The sequence below is a fragment of the Dreissena polymorpha genome, chromosome 6 (genome assembly GCF_020536995.1).
Source record: "Dreissena polymorpha isolate Duluth1 chromosome 6, UMN_Dpol_1.0, whole genome shotgun sequence".
In the NCBI taxonomy this organism is placed as follows: domain Eukaryota; kingdom Metazoa; phylum Mollusca; class Bivalvia; order Myida; family Dreissenidae; genus Dreissena; species Dreissena polymorpha.
In genome coordinates this window covers 78219315-78234233 of record NC_068360.1, presented here as the reverse complement: position 1 = coordinate 78234233, position 14919 = coordinate 78219315, and the positions used below count along the sequence as shown (strand labels likewise).

At 37.5% G+C, this 14919-nt stretch overlaps 1 protein-coding gene across 2 annotated transcripts in view; it reads left to right on the top strand.

Annotated features, from left to right (window-relative positions):
* Positions 1 to 14919, top strand: part of LOC127833526 (kinesin-like protein KIF14) — a 69827-nt gene that overhangs the window by 8436 nt on the left and 46472 nt on the right. For both annotated transcript variants that reach the window (XM_052358825.1, XM_052358824.1), the window contains 4 exons: positions 8682 to 8798; positions 9655 to 9846; positions 12733 to 12849; positions 14141 to 14268. In XM_052358825.1, coding sequence (XP_052214785.1) covers positions 8682 to 8798; positions 9655 to 9846; positions 12733 to 12849; positions 14141 to 14268 — 554 coding nt within the window. The remainder of the gene's footprint in view (positions 1 to 8681; positions 8799 to 9654; positions 9847 to 12732; positions 12850 to 14140; positions 14269 to 14919) is intronic.

Here is a 14919-nt window from a genome sequence, read left to right as displayed (position 1 = left end):
AAAATCAAAGTGCTTCCACCTACAACTTTGAAACTTCATATGTAGATGCACCTTGATGAGTTCTACACGCCACACCCAGTTTTGGGTCACTAGGTCAAAGGTCAAGGTCACTGTGACCTCTAATATTAAACTTGAACATAGGCTCTAAAGTCAAAGTGCTTCCACCTACAACTTTGAAACTTCATATGTAGATGCACCTTGATGAGTTCTACATGCCACACCCATTTTTGGGTCATTAGGTCAAAAGTCAAGGTCACTGTGCCCTCTAATATAAAACTTTAACATAGGCTCTAAAATCAAAGTGCTTCCACCTACATCTTTGAAACTTCATATGTAGATGCACCTTGATGAGTTCTTCACTCCACACCCATTTTTGGGTCACTAGGTCAAAGGTCAAGGTCACTGTGACCTCTTAAAAAATCAAAACAAATCTGACAAGCTTTGGCAGCCGAGCGTGGCACCCGTTATGCGGTGCTATTGTTTTATGTACTTTAACATTGGCCATAACTTTTTGCAATATTGAATATAGCAATGATATATTTGGCATGCATGTGTATCTCATGGAGCGGCACATTTTAAGTGGTGAAAGGTCAAGGTCATCCTTCAAGGTCATAGGTAAAAAAAAACAAATCCAAGAGAAGTAATAAGCTTTAAAGGGAGGTAATTTATGAACCTGTCAAATGATTTTTTTTTTTAAATAAATTAAAGCAGCGCAGTAGGGTGAATTGTATTTCTGACAAACACATCTCCTGTTTTATGTTATTTTACATTAGCTTCTTCATTTCTACACTGATTTACTTCCAATTGATACTGAACATCTCTTATGACAATACAGTCAATCTCAACTATGCATGGCCCCATTACCAACCCTGGGGCGCCCCCTGGGTCATACATGTGGCGTGGGGATACGCGTCGGTTTTTCAGGTTTTACATGTATGCTGTTTGCTACTCATCAGTAACTTAGGGGTGAAAATGAAGCCTTTAAAACTTGAATTTATTAAGAAAGGTATTTAAATAAATCAAACTTTCTAAGGGACTACAAATGCATCAAAAATTTATATCTGTTGGAAATGTTTAATGTTCTTATCAGATTATTGAGGTGTTAAGGTGAGTCTTGTCAAGTGATTTGAACTTGTAGTTTGGGTATTCATGAAGTTTAAAAATCAATTTTAATGCCCCTTGATCTGCGCAAATCTTCTTGTTTGATGTCAGGAAAATAAATTGGCTGATTTTGATTTTTGACAATGTCAGTCATTGGAGTTTTGATTTAAAACCATTTATTGATTGATGTCATGCATGTATAAAAAAAATTAACTGCATCAAATTATCAAAAAGATAAGCTTTAAAAAATGCCTTAAATCTTGGATAGATTTAAAGGAAAGGAAATAGCAAACCCATGTTATAGAATTAAATATGCAATAACATAAGTACATTGTTTATGTCTGTGACTCTTCAATTGTTTTACTATAAAGTATGATAATTTAGTGTAAATTTAAAATGCGTTGATTATATTGTTTTAAGGAAACAATTATGATAATTAAATGATTTAATAAAAACATAATTCCATTGTAATGTTTTACAGTTTCCAAATTTCTGAAAATAAGAACAAACACATATAAGAACTTGTTTAAAAAACAACAGGACTTAATAAATCCGATTTATTATGTCATCCTCCAAATTAGGCAATATTGAGAAATTGAGAAATTTGGCTACCAAAATTTTATTTTATGCTTTCCGGTGGTTTATAGAGAAATATCAGTGAATTAAAACTGATAATTTCACTGTTTCAAACAATGAAAATTATCAGTGAAAATAATCGATAATTTTCACTGTTTAATGTGAAATGACGTCATTTTTTTGACAAAATGACGTCATTATTTCAGCGAAATTCTTTAGTTAAACGCTTTAACAATGTATATAAACTGTGAAAAGGCATAAAATAAAAAGAACATTTGTTGGATTCGGTGGAATATCGATTTTTATCCCCACGCTTTTTGAAAAAAAGGTGGGGATATTGTGGTGATCTCCGCCGTCCGTCCGTCTGTCCGTCCGTCTGTCCGTCTGTCCGTCCGTCCTGGCCACTATCTCCTCCTACACTAAAAGCACTAGAACCTTGAAATTTACACACATGGTAGCTATGAGCATATGTGCGACGGTGCACTATTTGGAATTTTGATCTGACCCCTGGGTCAAAAGTTATAGGGGTTGGGGTGGGGCCGCGTCAGAAATTATCACTCATTTTTTTAGGTTATTTTACATTTACTTCTTTATTTCTACACCGATTCACTTCAAATTGATACTGGACCTCACCTATGACAATACGGTCAATCTCAACCATGCATGGCCCCATTCCCAACCCTGGGGCGCCCCGCCCACATAGGCCACACCCACCAAAAATTTCCATTTACTATAATTTTTTCATTTCTACACGGATTCACTTCAAATTGATACTGAACTTTTGTTATGACATTAGGGTCAATCTCAACTATGCATGGCCCCAATCCCAACCCTGGGGCGCCCGCCCACATAGGCCACACCCACCAAAAAAATCCATTTACTATAAAAAAAATTTAGGTTATTTTACATTAACTTCTTCATTTCTACACTGATTCACTTCAAATTGATACTGAACCTCTCTTATGACAAAACGGTCAAACTCAACTATGCATGGCCCCGTTGCCAACCCTGGGGCGCCACGCCCACATAGACCACACCCGCCCAAAATTGCCTTTTACTATAATTTCTTCATTAATACACTGATTCACTTCAAATTGATACTGAACCTCTCTTATGACAATACGGTCAATCTCAACTATGCATGGCCCCATTACCAACCCTGGGGCACCCCGCCCACATAGGCCACACCCTCCCAAAATTGCCTTTTACTATAACTTCTTTATTTTTACACCCATTCACTTCTAATTGATACTGAACTTCTCTTATGACAATACAGTCAATCTCAACTATGCATGGCCCCATGATCAACCCTGGGGCGCCCTTGGGTCAAACATGCGGCGTGGGGATACGCGTCGGCCTCTGCCGCGCCATTTCTAGTAATTCACTTGTGATCATAGAAAAAATATATTTTTACTCGTGGCTGCGCTACTCGTGAAAATATTATTTTTTGTGATCACTAGTGAATTAAAATCGATAATCCACTGAATCCAACAAATATCCTCTATATATTAACTTTTTATGCCAATGGCATCAACTGATGCGAGAAGAATATGATGATAAGACCGTCTGTCAGCTCATTTGTCAGTTCGTCCATCCTCACATACAAGGTTTTTCAATAATGGCATGTTTGTTTTAACATCAAACATGCTTCCTACACAGATTTGATACATGCATGGATTTACCTACATGTACTTTTGCACTTACTTTGACTGATTCAGAAGGTCAAAATTCTTATTCAAATCCCCTATTTCGTTAAGCATCTATGCCGCTTCCTTCAAAGCTTTGATACTTATATGGATGCTTTCTATAAACATTCTTAACACATACCAGTAGTTTTTTAGCTCAGCTGTTTTCAGAGAAAACCCTGAGGTATTGTCATAGCCAGCTCGCCGTCTGGCTTCCGCCGTGCTAAACCTTTACATTTTGCTCTAAAATCAAAGTGCTTCCACCTACAACTTTGAAACTTCATATGAAGATGCACCTTGATGAGTTCTACACGCCACACCCATTTTTGGGTCGCTTGGTCAAAGGTCAAGGTCACTGTGACCTCATTTTTTTAAAAATAATTCTGACAACCTTTCATTTATTCAAAACTGCACCCGCAGCCAAGCGTTGGCCCCCGTTATGCGGTGCTCTTGTTTTTCCTTCAAAGTCTGCCCCACTCACAATGGATATAAGTATTTTTCCCAAATGGGACATTAAAATTCCCAATTGAAGGTTAAACAAAAATTCATTTCAGGTCTCAACATTTAGTTCATTCCTCATTAAGCTCTATAAGACGTACCTTTGTAAATATAATATTGAAAACACTGCTATATTCTCAATGTTGAAGCATCTGTTAGTTAAAAAACAGCAACACTTATTTCCCAATTTTAGTAGAAGACATGAGTCAAATGTTTTTGTAGTGATCAATGCTCATTTGAGTAAAGGTAATGTTGAGCCAGAACATACTTTGACTTGCAATGCACGTTGAATTGAATTTTGTTGTTTTATTGACATAATAATTTGTTTGTAATAAAAAACATTTGATGACACAATTTTTTTCACCAGGTTTTCCGAAGGAAAAAATTGGTACTTAGATTGGCGAATGTCGGCAGGCGGGCTGGCTGGCGGGCGGGCGGAACAAGCTTGTCCAGGCCATTACTTTGTCGTTCATTGTGAGATTTTAAAATCATTTGGCACATTTGTTCCCCATCATTAGACGGCATGTCGCGTGAAAGAATTACTTCGATATCTCCAAGGTCAAGGTCACACTTTGAGTTCAAAGGTAAAAAATGGCCATTAATGAGCTTGTCCGGGGCATAACTATGTCATTCATTGTGAGATTTTAAAATGATTTGGCACATTTGTTCACCATCATTGTACGGTGTGTCGCACGAAAGAATTACGTCAATATCTCCAAGGTCAAGGGTAACTATGAACAATCAGTTCAGTTTGAGTTTTCTCCCTCTATAAGTCTTTTTTTTCAAATTGAAAACCTGGTTTTGTGACAATTTTGTCCCTTGTTAAGTATATGTATTCTTACGCCCCTGTTTAACAATATAATTACATTTGTATTAGTGTACATGTTATCAAGAATGTCCAATCATACCCAACAATTTCAGGTCATGTACATTAGTTGAATAAAAGTCATACTTAAGGTTTCTTAAGGTTCATGTAGAGGCTTCATTTTGAAAAATGTGGGACCCCTAGCATTGAACTCAAATTTGACTTAAGGAAGAGTGCCACATTGATAATGTATACATATATGCTTTAATGGATGTTTTTCCTTCAAACTGCTACCAATTTTGTACATCAACGTATCATAACATCCACAAAATCAATCAAAATACAAAGAGATTTTAACACTAAAATATACATTATTTTCAAAAATCTGAATCATGTTTATTCCACGTATTTCGGCGGAAAATTATATAACTAGTGAATGATATCGACATTGACGAGGGCAAGTTACGCTTAAATAGTAAATAAAGTTTGCATATCTAGAAATATCAAACTCGAACACATGTCATTTCATCACCATGGGGGCAGCCATTTTTAAATTAATAAAATAGAAAGAAACATGCTAAAAACTCACTCATCGCCTAATTGACATTCCATACGGTTGACGATGACAAATGCATTGGATTGTAATCTTTCCGTTGATGTTTGCAAACTGCACGATCAGACCTCATAAACACTCAAAAGAATAACTATGTAAGAAGCATTTCACCAATGTTTACAATCGTTGTCGAATCACATATACTTTATTATTGCGCATAAAATAGTACGCTTACAGACTGACAGAAAGATCTAGATTACTCCGTTCAATTCATCACGGTATACTATTCTATTGATAATATATAATAATACATCACTTTAACAATCTAAAAGTAGTAATAATTCTTTTAAACGGAGTTTTTAATAACGAAAGTGAAAACAACAGAAGTTGGTTGGATATTCTGTGAGATGCACTTCGGCTCCAGAAAAACAATACAAATTAACTAAAAAGACGTGTGGGGGACAATTTTCAGCTGGAAACTATTTCAAATAGGGTAAGTGATGATATCTCTACGCGGTCATTTCTGTTATTTAGTGCGATCTCTTGCTGATTAATGTTAATAGTTGTTTTACAAGTTGCCACCAAACTGTCAAAATAAGCATGTGTTATCTCAGGTATGTGTATACACATACCCGGTTTTCTCACCAGTGCACGTGGTTTCGACCGATTTGTTTTGCACGTTTTTCTACGGATCACAGCGATGGCCACGCTTTCAAATGGGTAGAAGGAATCGAAATATAAAATCAATCGTTTTGCCAATTTCTTTATATTCCTTTACAATTTTATATGTCGTCTGCAATCTATTTCATTTGAGATGGTTTAAAATTTGCAATTTGGTTGAGAGGTAAATAACAAAATTGTTAAGCCTTTGAAATAGAATTGTGACTCTTATTATCCACCATACCTGGATTGTTAAAAAGTAGTTACGTTTTAGTTATTTTTAGAACTATGTTTAGGATATTTATCCAAAAAAGGCAGTTGAATAAAAACTCATTTGTTGTTTTATGACAATAATTTTCTGTGAAATGTTGCTAACTTGACCTTGTATATGTATATAGCTTTGTATTTATTCAACTTAAGGTAGTGCATATCATTCCTAACTTTAGATTGAGATTTTGTAAATTAGTGTTAAAAAGTATTGGTTTTAAACCAAAATACGAATAAAGCACACAAATATTGAATGTCAAAAATGTGTTTATGTTATTCTATCCGTCTTTAGCTTTAAAATGATATATAGTTTGACCATATTGTACCACATTCAATGAAGAAAAACCAAAGCGAAGTTTTAATGAATTTTATCCCCCCCATGAACCTTAAAGGGGCCTTTTCACAGATTTTGGCATTTTTTAACTTATTCATTAAATGCTTTATATCGATAAATGTAAACATTGGATCGTAAAAGCTCCAGTAAAAAATCAAGAATAAAATTAAAAAAAGGAAAAGAACATTGCCCGGACCAGGTTTCGAACCAGTGACCCCTGGAGTCCTGCCAGAGTCCTGAAGTAAAAACGCTTTAGCCTACTGAGCTATTCCGCCGAGTACATGTACTGCAAGTATTTTATACCTTATATAAGCAATCTTCGTAGTTTCACAAAATTTAACGACAAAAACAGAACTCTCCAAATTATTCAATCGTTTCGCGTTGCAACGCTTTATAATTTTTAGGTTTTAAAATCGTCAAAAGATGCATATAATGGCTATATTAGACCATGGTAAATGTTCTGTATTACTGTTTCCTCACAAATATCATAACTAAAACGAAAATTTGCGAATCTGAAACAACTTTTTTCAATTTTGTCAATTTACCAAAGCGTGAAAAGATCCCTTTAAATAAGTTGATACTGAATTATTATTGACATACACGTTGTACAACAGCCTGTCTAAACATTAGTATTACATGCTTCCAAAGGCTTACTTGACTAAGCATCTATAGGGTCAGTATTAATATTATAAGTCAATATTTTGATTCTATATTCATGTTTGATGTTCCCAGTTAAAATAGTGTCAAATAAAGTTCAGACAGTTTGGTATTGATATTACATCCCTTTACTAAATGCAAACTCAATAATAAGAACTAAACCACAACTTATGCATTGTTCAAAACCATTATATAGACTATTATGACAAATTTGAGCCTTTATACAAAATAAACAAAAGCAAACAGCATCGAAAAGGGAAATCAAAGTTAAATGGATTTCATGAAGTGGTTGTCTCTGTTTTCACAATCATTTCAATAACCAGATTTATTTCCGTACACAAACTGTACCATTCTGTATTGTGTATTGCAAAAATGTCTTGTTAAAACTACAATAGAATCACTCTGGCATGAAATGGCTTTAAAGGCTTTAGTACAATAAACGGATATTGATAATGCTTGAAGTGATCAATTAGCCTTATGGATATACCTATAGTTTGACCTATAGTGTGGTCATTGTTTTACTTAAGTGCCATGGAGCAGAATTTTATTTGTATTTACCAACAATCTGATCTGTTGTAGATAGCATTAATTTATGACTTTATATCTCCGATTTTAATATCTTGGGTCTGAGTTTATTATTTATGAAGTATCATATTAAATCTAAATACAGTTTATTGATACATATAAAATGCTGTGCAGGGTTAGTATTTAGAGCACTGCCTATCGATTTCAACCAGGAATGAGAACCGATATTATTTAAATAGCCTCTTAATGAGCATCAACATATACATGCAGTGTTTTTTTCACCATATTGGGAATGTGGCCGGGTACCTTTGAATAGGATAATATTGCATTCTTTAGACTAAATTTGGAAAATTAATGTTGTTGATTTTATGCTTACAAATACTTTGAAATTGATAATAAAAGTGGTTTCAATATGATATGTTCTAAGGTTCAAATTATAGGGCTTCACTTGGAGATAATGTATATATTTAGACTTATTAAAAAATATCTTTCTTTGAAAACTTCAATTTTTAATCTTATTCATTGTGTACATAAACAGTGATTTGTTTTGTCAAATTTAGGACTTAAATTCAGCCCAAGTTTCAAATCTTAAAAAGCATATATTTGGCCCAAAAGACTGCCCCAAATTCCCAATTGAAGGTCTCATCTTACAAATAATAAAAACAGCTTCCTAAACTGCTTTTTTAGTTAAACCTTAAGATATATCATGTTTATTCTCAACATTATTGTATTTGCAAGCAAAAACCCACATAACAAAAGTACCCAATTTCAGTCAAAGGCATGCTATTTTTCCCATTTCAAAAGGCCCAAGCCCAACTTCCTAAAATGGTGAAAAAAGCACTGATTAATATGTTTAAAAACAACGCTATTGTTACACTTCATCTGATGATTTTTTACCCAGTTATTTGTAATGTCAATAAAATCAGATTCAGTGATCAACATTTCACAGAAATAAAATCATGAACAGAACCCCTCCCCCCTTCAAGAGATGATGATGTCCATGAGTTTTCTTGTTCTTAGGTGAAACTGCATGTTGAGATCAGCTTCTTTGAGATCTACAATGAGAAAATTCACGATTTACTTGCATCCAACAGTCACTTAGGCAGCGGAAAAGACAAGAAAGTGAAGAAGACAACGGTAGGCTTTGTTTTGATGTTCCTTTTTAGTTTTATTCCATTATTAATCATGTTCAGCAAAAAAAACATAGCCTTTTAATTTTTTAGCTCGGCTTTTTGTCGTAGAAAACCCGAGGTATTGTCATAGCCAGCTCGTCGTCCGCCGTGCTAAAACCTTAACATTGGCTCTAAAATCTAAGTGCTTCCACCTACAACATTGAAACTTCATATTTGCTGCACCTTGATGAGTTGTACACACCACAACCATTTTTGGGTCACTAGGTCAAAGGTCAAGGTCACTGTGACCTAATATTCTTCTGACAAGCTTTAATTTATTCAAAACTGTACCTGCAGCTGAGCGTTGGCATCCGCTATGCAGTGCTCTTGTACTAAAATATATTTTTGTTGTATGTAAAAACAATTATTGTTCATTTCTTAGTTTTAAAGTGTTTGCAAATTCAACTGAAACATGTTTCTGAAATAGATATACTGTTGTTAAAACTCTGACAGCTTTGTAGACATTTTTTACACAAGTTTCATGATAGAGATATTCCTTTAAACTAAGTTTGACATTCATTAGCATTCAAAATATGTATTTTCCATTTTCTGTTTCACTTTACCTGGTGACGTTAGCTTGTGTTCCTGATACTTGTTCATAAAAGTTCATATTCTTTTATACATACAGTTGTTTTGAGACTTGTAAGTTCATATTCTGTTACAGTTGTTTTGAGACCATTAAAGTTCATATTCTCTTTTAGTTGTTTTGAGACCCTTAAAGTTCATATTCTCTTTTAGTTGTTTCAGACTTGTTCCTAAAAGTTCATATTGTCGTAAAGTTGTGTTGATAATTGTTCCTAAACTTTCATATTCTCTTATAGTTGCGTGTTAGGGAGCACCCCACCCTAGGCCCCTATGTTGAAGGCCTCTCCACTTTCGTAGTCACCTCATTCGACGACGTTCACGGCTGGATCACCCTTGGCAACAAGAACCGTGCCACTGCAGCCACGGGCATGAATGACAAGAGCAGCCGCTCTCACTCTGTGTTCACCATTGTACTCACTCAGACCAAGGTTGGTGCAAGTATGTAACATGAAATATATTGTTGTGACCACCGTTCATTGTATTTATCAGAAATTTTGTGCTGTCTTGACCCTGAACAAAATAGTGTGCAGTGATCCAGCTAGGTTTTGAAAAGAGAAGGGGGGGCTTTTTTTGTCAAAAGGGCACTTTCCACGCTCAGTATTTTGTCAAAAGGGCACTTTCGAGCGTGCTGGCGTTTCTAGAATGCTTCCTGTATGTAAAAAAAAAAATTATTTTTTTAAAGGGCAGGGGGGGGGGGGGGGCCCTAAGAAGGACAGGGCATAGGTTTGGAGGGGTAGGGTGGGGCGCCCTTCAATTTAGGCCTAGCTGGAGCATTGGTGTGTGTTTTGTTGACAATAATTGCCATACTAAGTGATAGTCTTTAATAGTTAAATATTATTTTATCGAGTTCTCTTGTTGAAAACGTTGAAACAAAATTTCAATTATGTTGTCAAAAATGTTGCATTTTATTTCCATTTTGTAATTTAGCAGCTGTCTAAAGATGAAACTCCTTCTTTGAGTTTTAGAGAAAACTCTTAAATAAATTCATTCTTTTTATGCTCACCTTTAAAGAAGGCGCTCATAGAAGAGACACAGTCTGTTCATCTTCCTGCAATCATGATGAAATAAGACAAAACTGGCACAAGTATAAACCATTGTAAGATGATGTGTCTCATGTAACACCCATCTCCCTACCTCAAAGATCATTGTCTTACTATTAATAAGTTACTAAGCGATCAGAGTTAATTTGAAAACAAAAGTGGTATGTAAAATGTGACTTGTTAATTTCTTATTTTCGTTATTTAATTTGCATGCTACTGAATTTCCCTATAAGAAAGGGCAATGTCCTGATTACCTGCATGGCAGCCCTGAATTTGAAAGAAAAAATACACACTGTACACTCACAAACACAGGACTTTTTCCTGAACATACTGTGCTCTAAGCTGCTGTGCCTTCCCCATTGCCTGAACATACTGTGCCCTAAGCTGCTGTGCCTCCCCCATTGCCTGAACACACTGTGCCCTAAGCTGCTGTGCCTCCCCCATTGCCTGAACACACTGTGCCCTAAGCTGCTGTGCCATCCCCATTGCCTGAACATACTGTGCCCTAAGCTACTGTGCCTTCCCCATTGCCTGAACATAATGTGCCCTAAGATGCTGTGCCTTCCCCATTGCCTGAACATACTGTGCCCTAAGCTGCTGTGCCTCCCCCATTGCCTGAACATACTGTGCCCTAAGCTGCTGTGCCTTCCCCATTGCCTGAACATACTGTGCCCTAAGCTGCTGTGCCTCCCCCATTGCCTGAACATACTGTGCCCTAAGCTGCTGTGCCTCCCCCATTGCCTGAACATACTGTGCCCTAAGCTGCTGTGCCTCCCCCATTGCCTGAACATACTGTGCTCTAAGCTGCTCTGCCTCCCCATTGCCTGAACATACTGTGCTCTAAGCTGCTCTGCCTCCCCATTGCCTGAACATACTGTGCTCTAAGCTGCTCTGCCTCCCCATTGCCTGAACATACTGTGCTCTGAGCTGCCCTGCCTCCCCATTGCCTGAACATACTGTGCCCTAAGCTGCTGTGCCTCCCCCATTGCCTGAACATACTGTGCTCTAAGCTGCTGTGCTTCCCCATTGCCTGAACATACTGTGCTCTGAGCTGCTGTGCCCTCCCCATTGCCTGAACATACTGTGCCCTAAGCTGCTCTGCCTCCCCATTGCCTGAACATACTGTGCTCTAAGCTGCTCTGCCTCCCCATTGCCTGAACATACTGTGCCCTAAGCTGCTGTGCCCTCCCCATTGCCTGAACATACTGTGCTCTAAGCTGCTCTGCCTCCCCATTGCCTGAACATACTGTGCCCTAAGCTGCTGTGCCTCCCCCATTGCCTGAACATACTGTGCTCTAAGCTGCTCTGCCTCCCCATTGCCTGAACATACTGTGCTCTAAGCTGCTCTGCCTCCCCATTGCCTGAACATACTGTGCTCTAAGCTGCTCTGCCTCCCCATTGCCTGAACATACTGTGCTCTAAGCTGCTCTGCCTCCCCATTGCCTGAACATACTGTGCTCTGAGCTGCTCTGCCTCCCCATTGCCTGAACATACTGTGCCCTAAGCTGCTGTGCCCTCCCCATTGCCTGAACATACTGTGCTCTGAGCTGCTCTAACTCCCCATTGCCTGAACATACTGTGCTCTAGGCTGCTCTGCCTCCCCCATTGCCTGAACATACTGTGCTCTGAGCTGCTCTAACTCTCCATTGCCTGAACATACTGTGCTATAAGCTGCTCTGCCTCCCCATTGCCTGAACATTCTGTGCCCTAAGCTGCTGTGCCTCCCCCATTGCCTGAACATACTGAGCTCTAAGCTGCTCTGCCTCCCCATTGCCTGAACATACTGTGCTCTAAGCTGCTGTGCCCTCCCCATTGCCTGAACATACTGTGCTCTAAGCTGCTCTGCCTCCCCATTGCCTGAACATACTGTGCTCTGAGCTGCTCTGCCTCCCCATTGCCTGAACATACTGTGCCCTAAGCTGCTGTGCCCTCCCCATTGCCTGAACATACTGTGCTCTGAGCTGCTCTAACTCCCCATTGCCTGAACATACTGTGCTCTAAGCTGCTCTGCCTCCCCCATTGCCTGAACATACTGTGCTCTGAGCTGCTCTAACTCCCAATTGCCTGAACATACTGTGCTCTCAGCTGCTGTGCCTTCCCCATTGCCTGAACATACTGTGCCCTAAGCTGCTGTGCCCTCCCCATTGCCTGAACATACTGTGCCCTAAGCTGCTGTGCCTCCCCATTGCCTGAACATACTGTGCCCTAAGCTGCTGTGCCCTCCCCATTGCCTGAACACAGTGTGCCCTAAGCTGCTGTGCCTCCAAATTGCAGACTGAGACTCTAGAGGGCCAGGTACATGATCACTCCATCACCAGCAAGATCAACCTTGTGGACCTGGCCGGCAGCGAGAGGCAGTCACAGGCGCAAACCTCTGGCGAAAGACTCAGGGTATGGGCACACTCAATTGGTTATTTGCTAAGTGTTAACCCTTTACCACTCAGATACACATTTTTACCTGCTGGTAGAAACATAGAAAATCAAATTCAATTGTAAACCTTTCTTAATAGATTCAAGTTTTGAACCCTAAGATGGGCAGCAAACAGCATAAAACCTGAACAGACTTGAGTTACCTTCAGGCTGTTCTGGTTTTATGCTGGTTGCGTATAGCCATATACACTTTTTCTTCTGAGTAGGAAAGGGTTAACACCAGCTGCAAGTGCTTCTGTCACTGATTAAATGTTTTGAAGTTTCAATGTCATCATAGTCAGCCAAAAAATTAAGGTTGTGATAAACTAGCTAAAAATGGTTTTGCACTTGAAGTATTAAGCATGACATCTTGCAGTGTATTTCCCACCGCTTTGGGAATGGGGGTGTTACTTGTCAAATTGGGAAAATTAGCATACTTTTCGTATAAATCCAAAATTGTATCACATCCTTTAGAAACTACCAAAGCAGCTCTAATCAATAAGTAAATTAAGGCAGTCTTTCAAAAAAACTTGTTCCAATAATTCTTTTGCAAGAAAGCAAGGTCAGAAAAGCATCTTTAAAAATCGGACATTTCGTTTTTATCCAAAATATATATGTAGTATGGTGTTTTGCATATTAAGCATAACATAATGAGAACATGTGTTAAATATTTCATATTTGTTAAATATGTTTTTTCTGCTGTTTTGTGTGTCATTCATATAGTTCATCTTGGTATCAAATTGTTAACGTTGCTGGATTTGATTTTTTATTCTCCAAAAATGGTGACGTAAGAAAGTTCCGCATAAAGTATTAAAATGTGTAGTTTTCTATAATTTCAAGAACAGATTATGATAAATAAATTGCTAATTATAATAACCAGATTGCTTTTGACTATTAGTTTGTTATTAGTGATTGCCTTTTAACAATTCTGATATCTCAATCAATATGGCCTGTCTGAAAGAGCCCAGTGGGACAAATAGGCTCCATTTGTATTACACCATATTTTAAGTTGTTAAAGACAACCGTTTAAGATGAAACAACAACATAAAGAAACAAATTTTAATTCATTGAAACATTATCTTTTACGTGTTAAATATATGAAAGTGTACATGTAATTAAAATGTACATGTAATTTTGGTAATCTACATGTATGAGCATAACACTGGTACACTATCAAATATTGTTTTCTATTTTAAACCAAACTGATCTAAATGTATGTGTGTTTTATTAAAAATAATAATGCCCTTGCTAGTAAAATTGTATTAATTTTCAGGAAGGTGCTAACATCAACAAGTCCCTGTTGACCTTGGGCAAGGTCATATCACAGCTGGCTGAGCAGTCAAGTCAGGTCAACAAACGCAAGAAGATATTCATACCTTATAGGGACTCCGTTCTTACTTGGTACAACTATTAATTTTCTCTGAGCCAAGACTTTACATAAATGGCCTATAGGGTTCTGATACTCTTTTACTAATTGTCTGTCACCAGTGAAGTACTCTTTATATTATTTATTTGTTTAACTTAATTTATGGAAAATTACAGCTTTTGTATTTTAGTTTCTTCTGGTATAAACTTTTCTATTCCGGAAATAGTGGTTCCTTAATGTGTAACAATTGTTTTAACATTTTTAATTCAGTGTTTTTAACATTTTCCATTCAGCTGTGGTATGATTTCTCATCCTTTCAGTTGATGTCCTCCTTTTGAATGCCAAGATTGCTTCTTAAACAGTTTTTAATTCCCTAGGGTGCAAAGCAAGTTGGGTATTATAGGAATGCCTTTCATCTGTCATTTAGACAGTCGGACAGTCTGTCCCTCCTACCAATAACACTTAAGCGTCTGTTCCATATGTTCTAGCTAGATTTTCATGAAACTTTTCTGTCAGTCATGCCAGCTCAAGGTCAAAGCCTGACTTCAAGGTCAAAGGTTTTAGCCTCCACGTGTTTTCTCCATATCTCCTATTCCCCTGGACAGATTTTCCTCTTTTTCACGAAACTGTCCTCAAATGTTAAGGGCATGGAGACAAAATGCAGAATACAAGTCAGTTATGCCGGT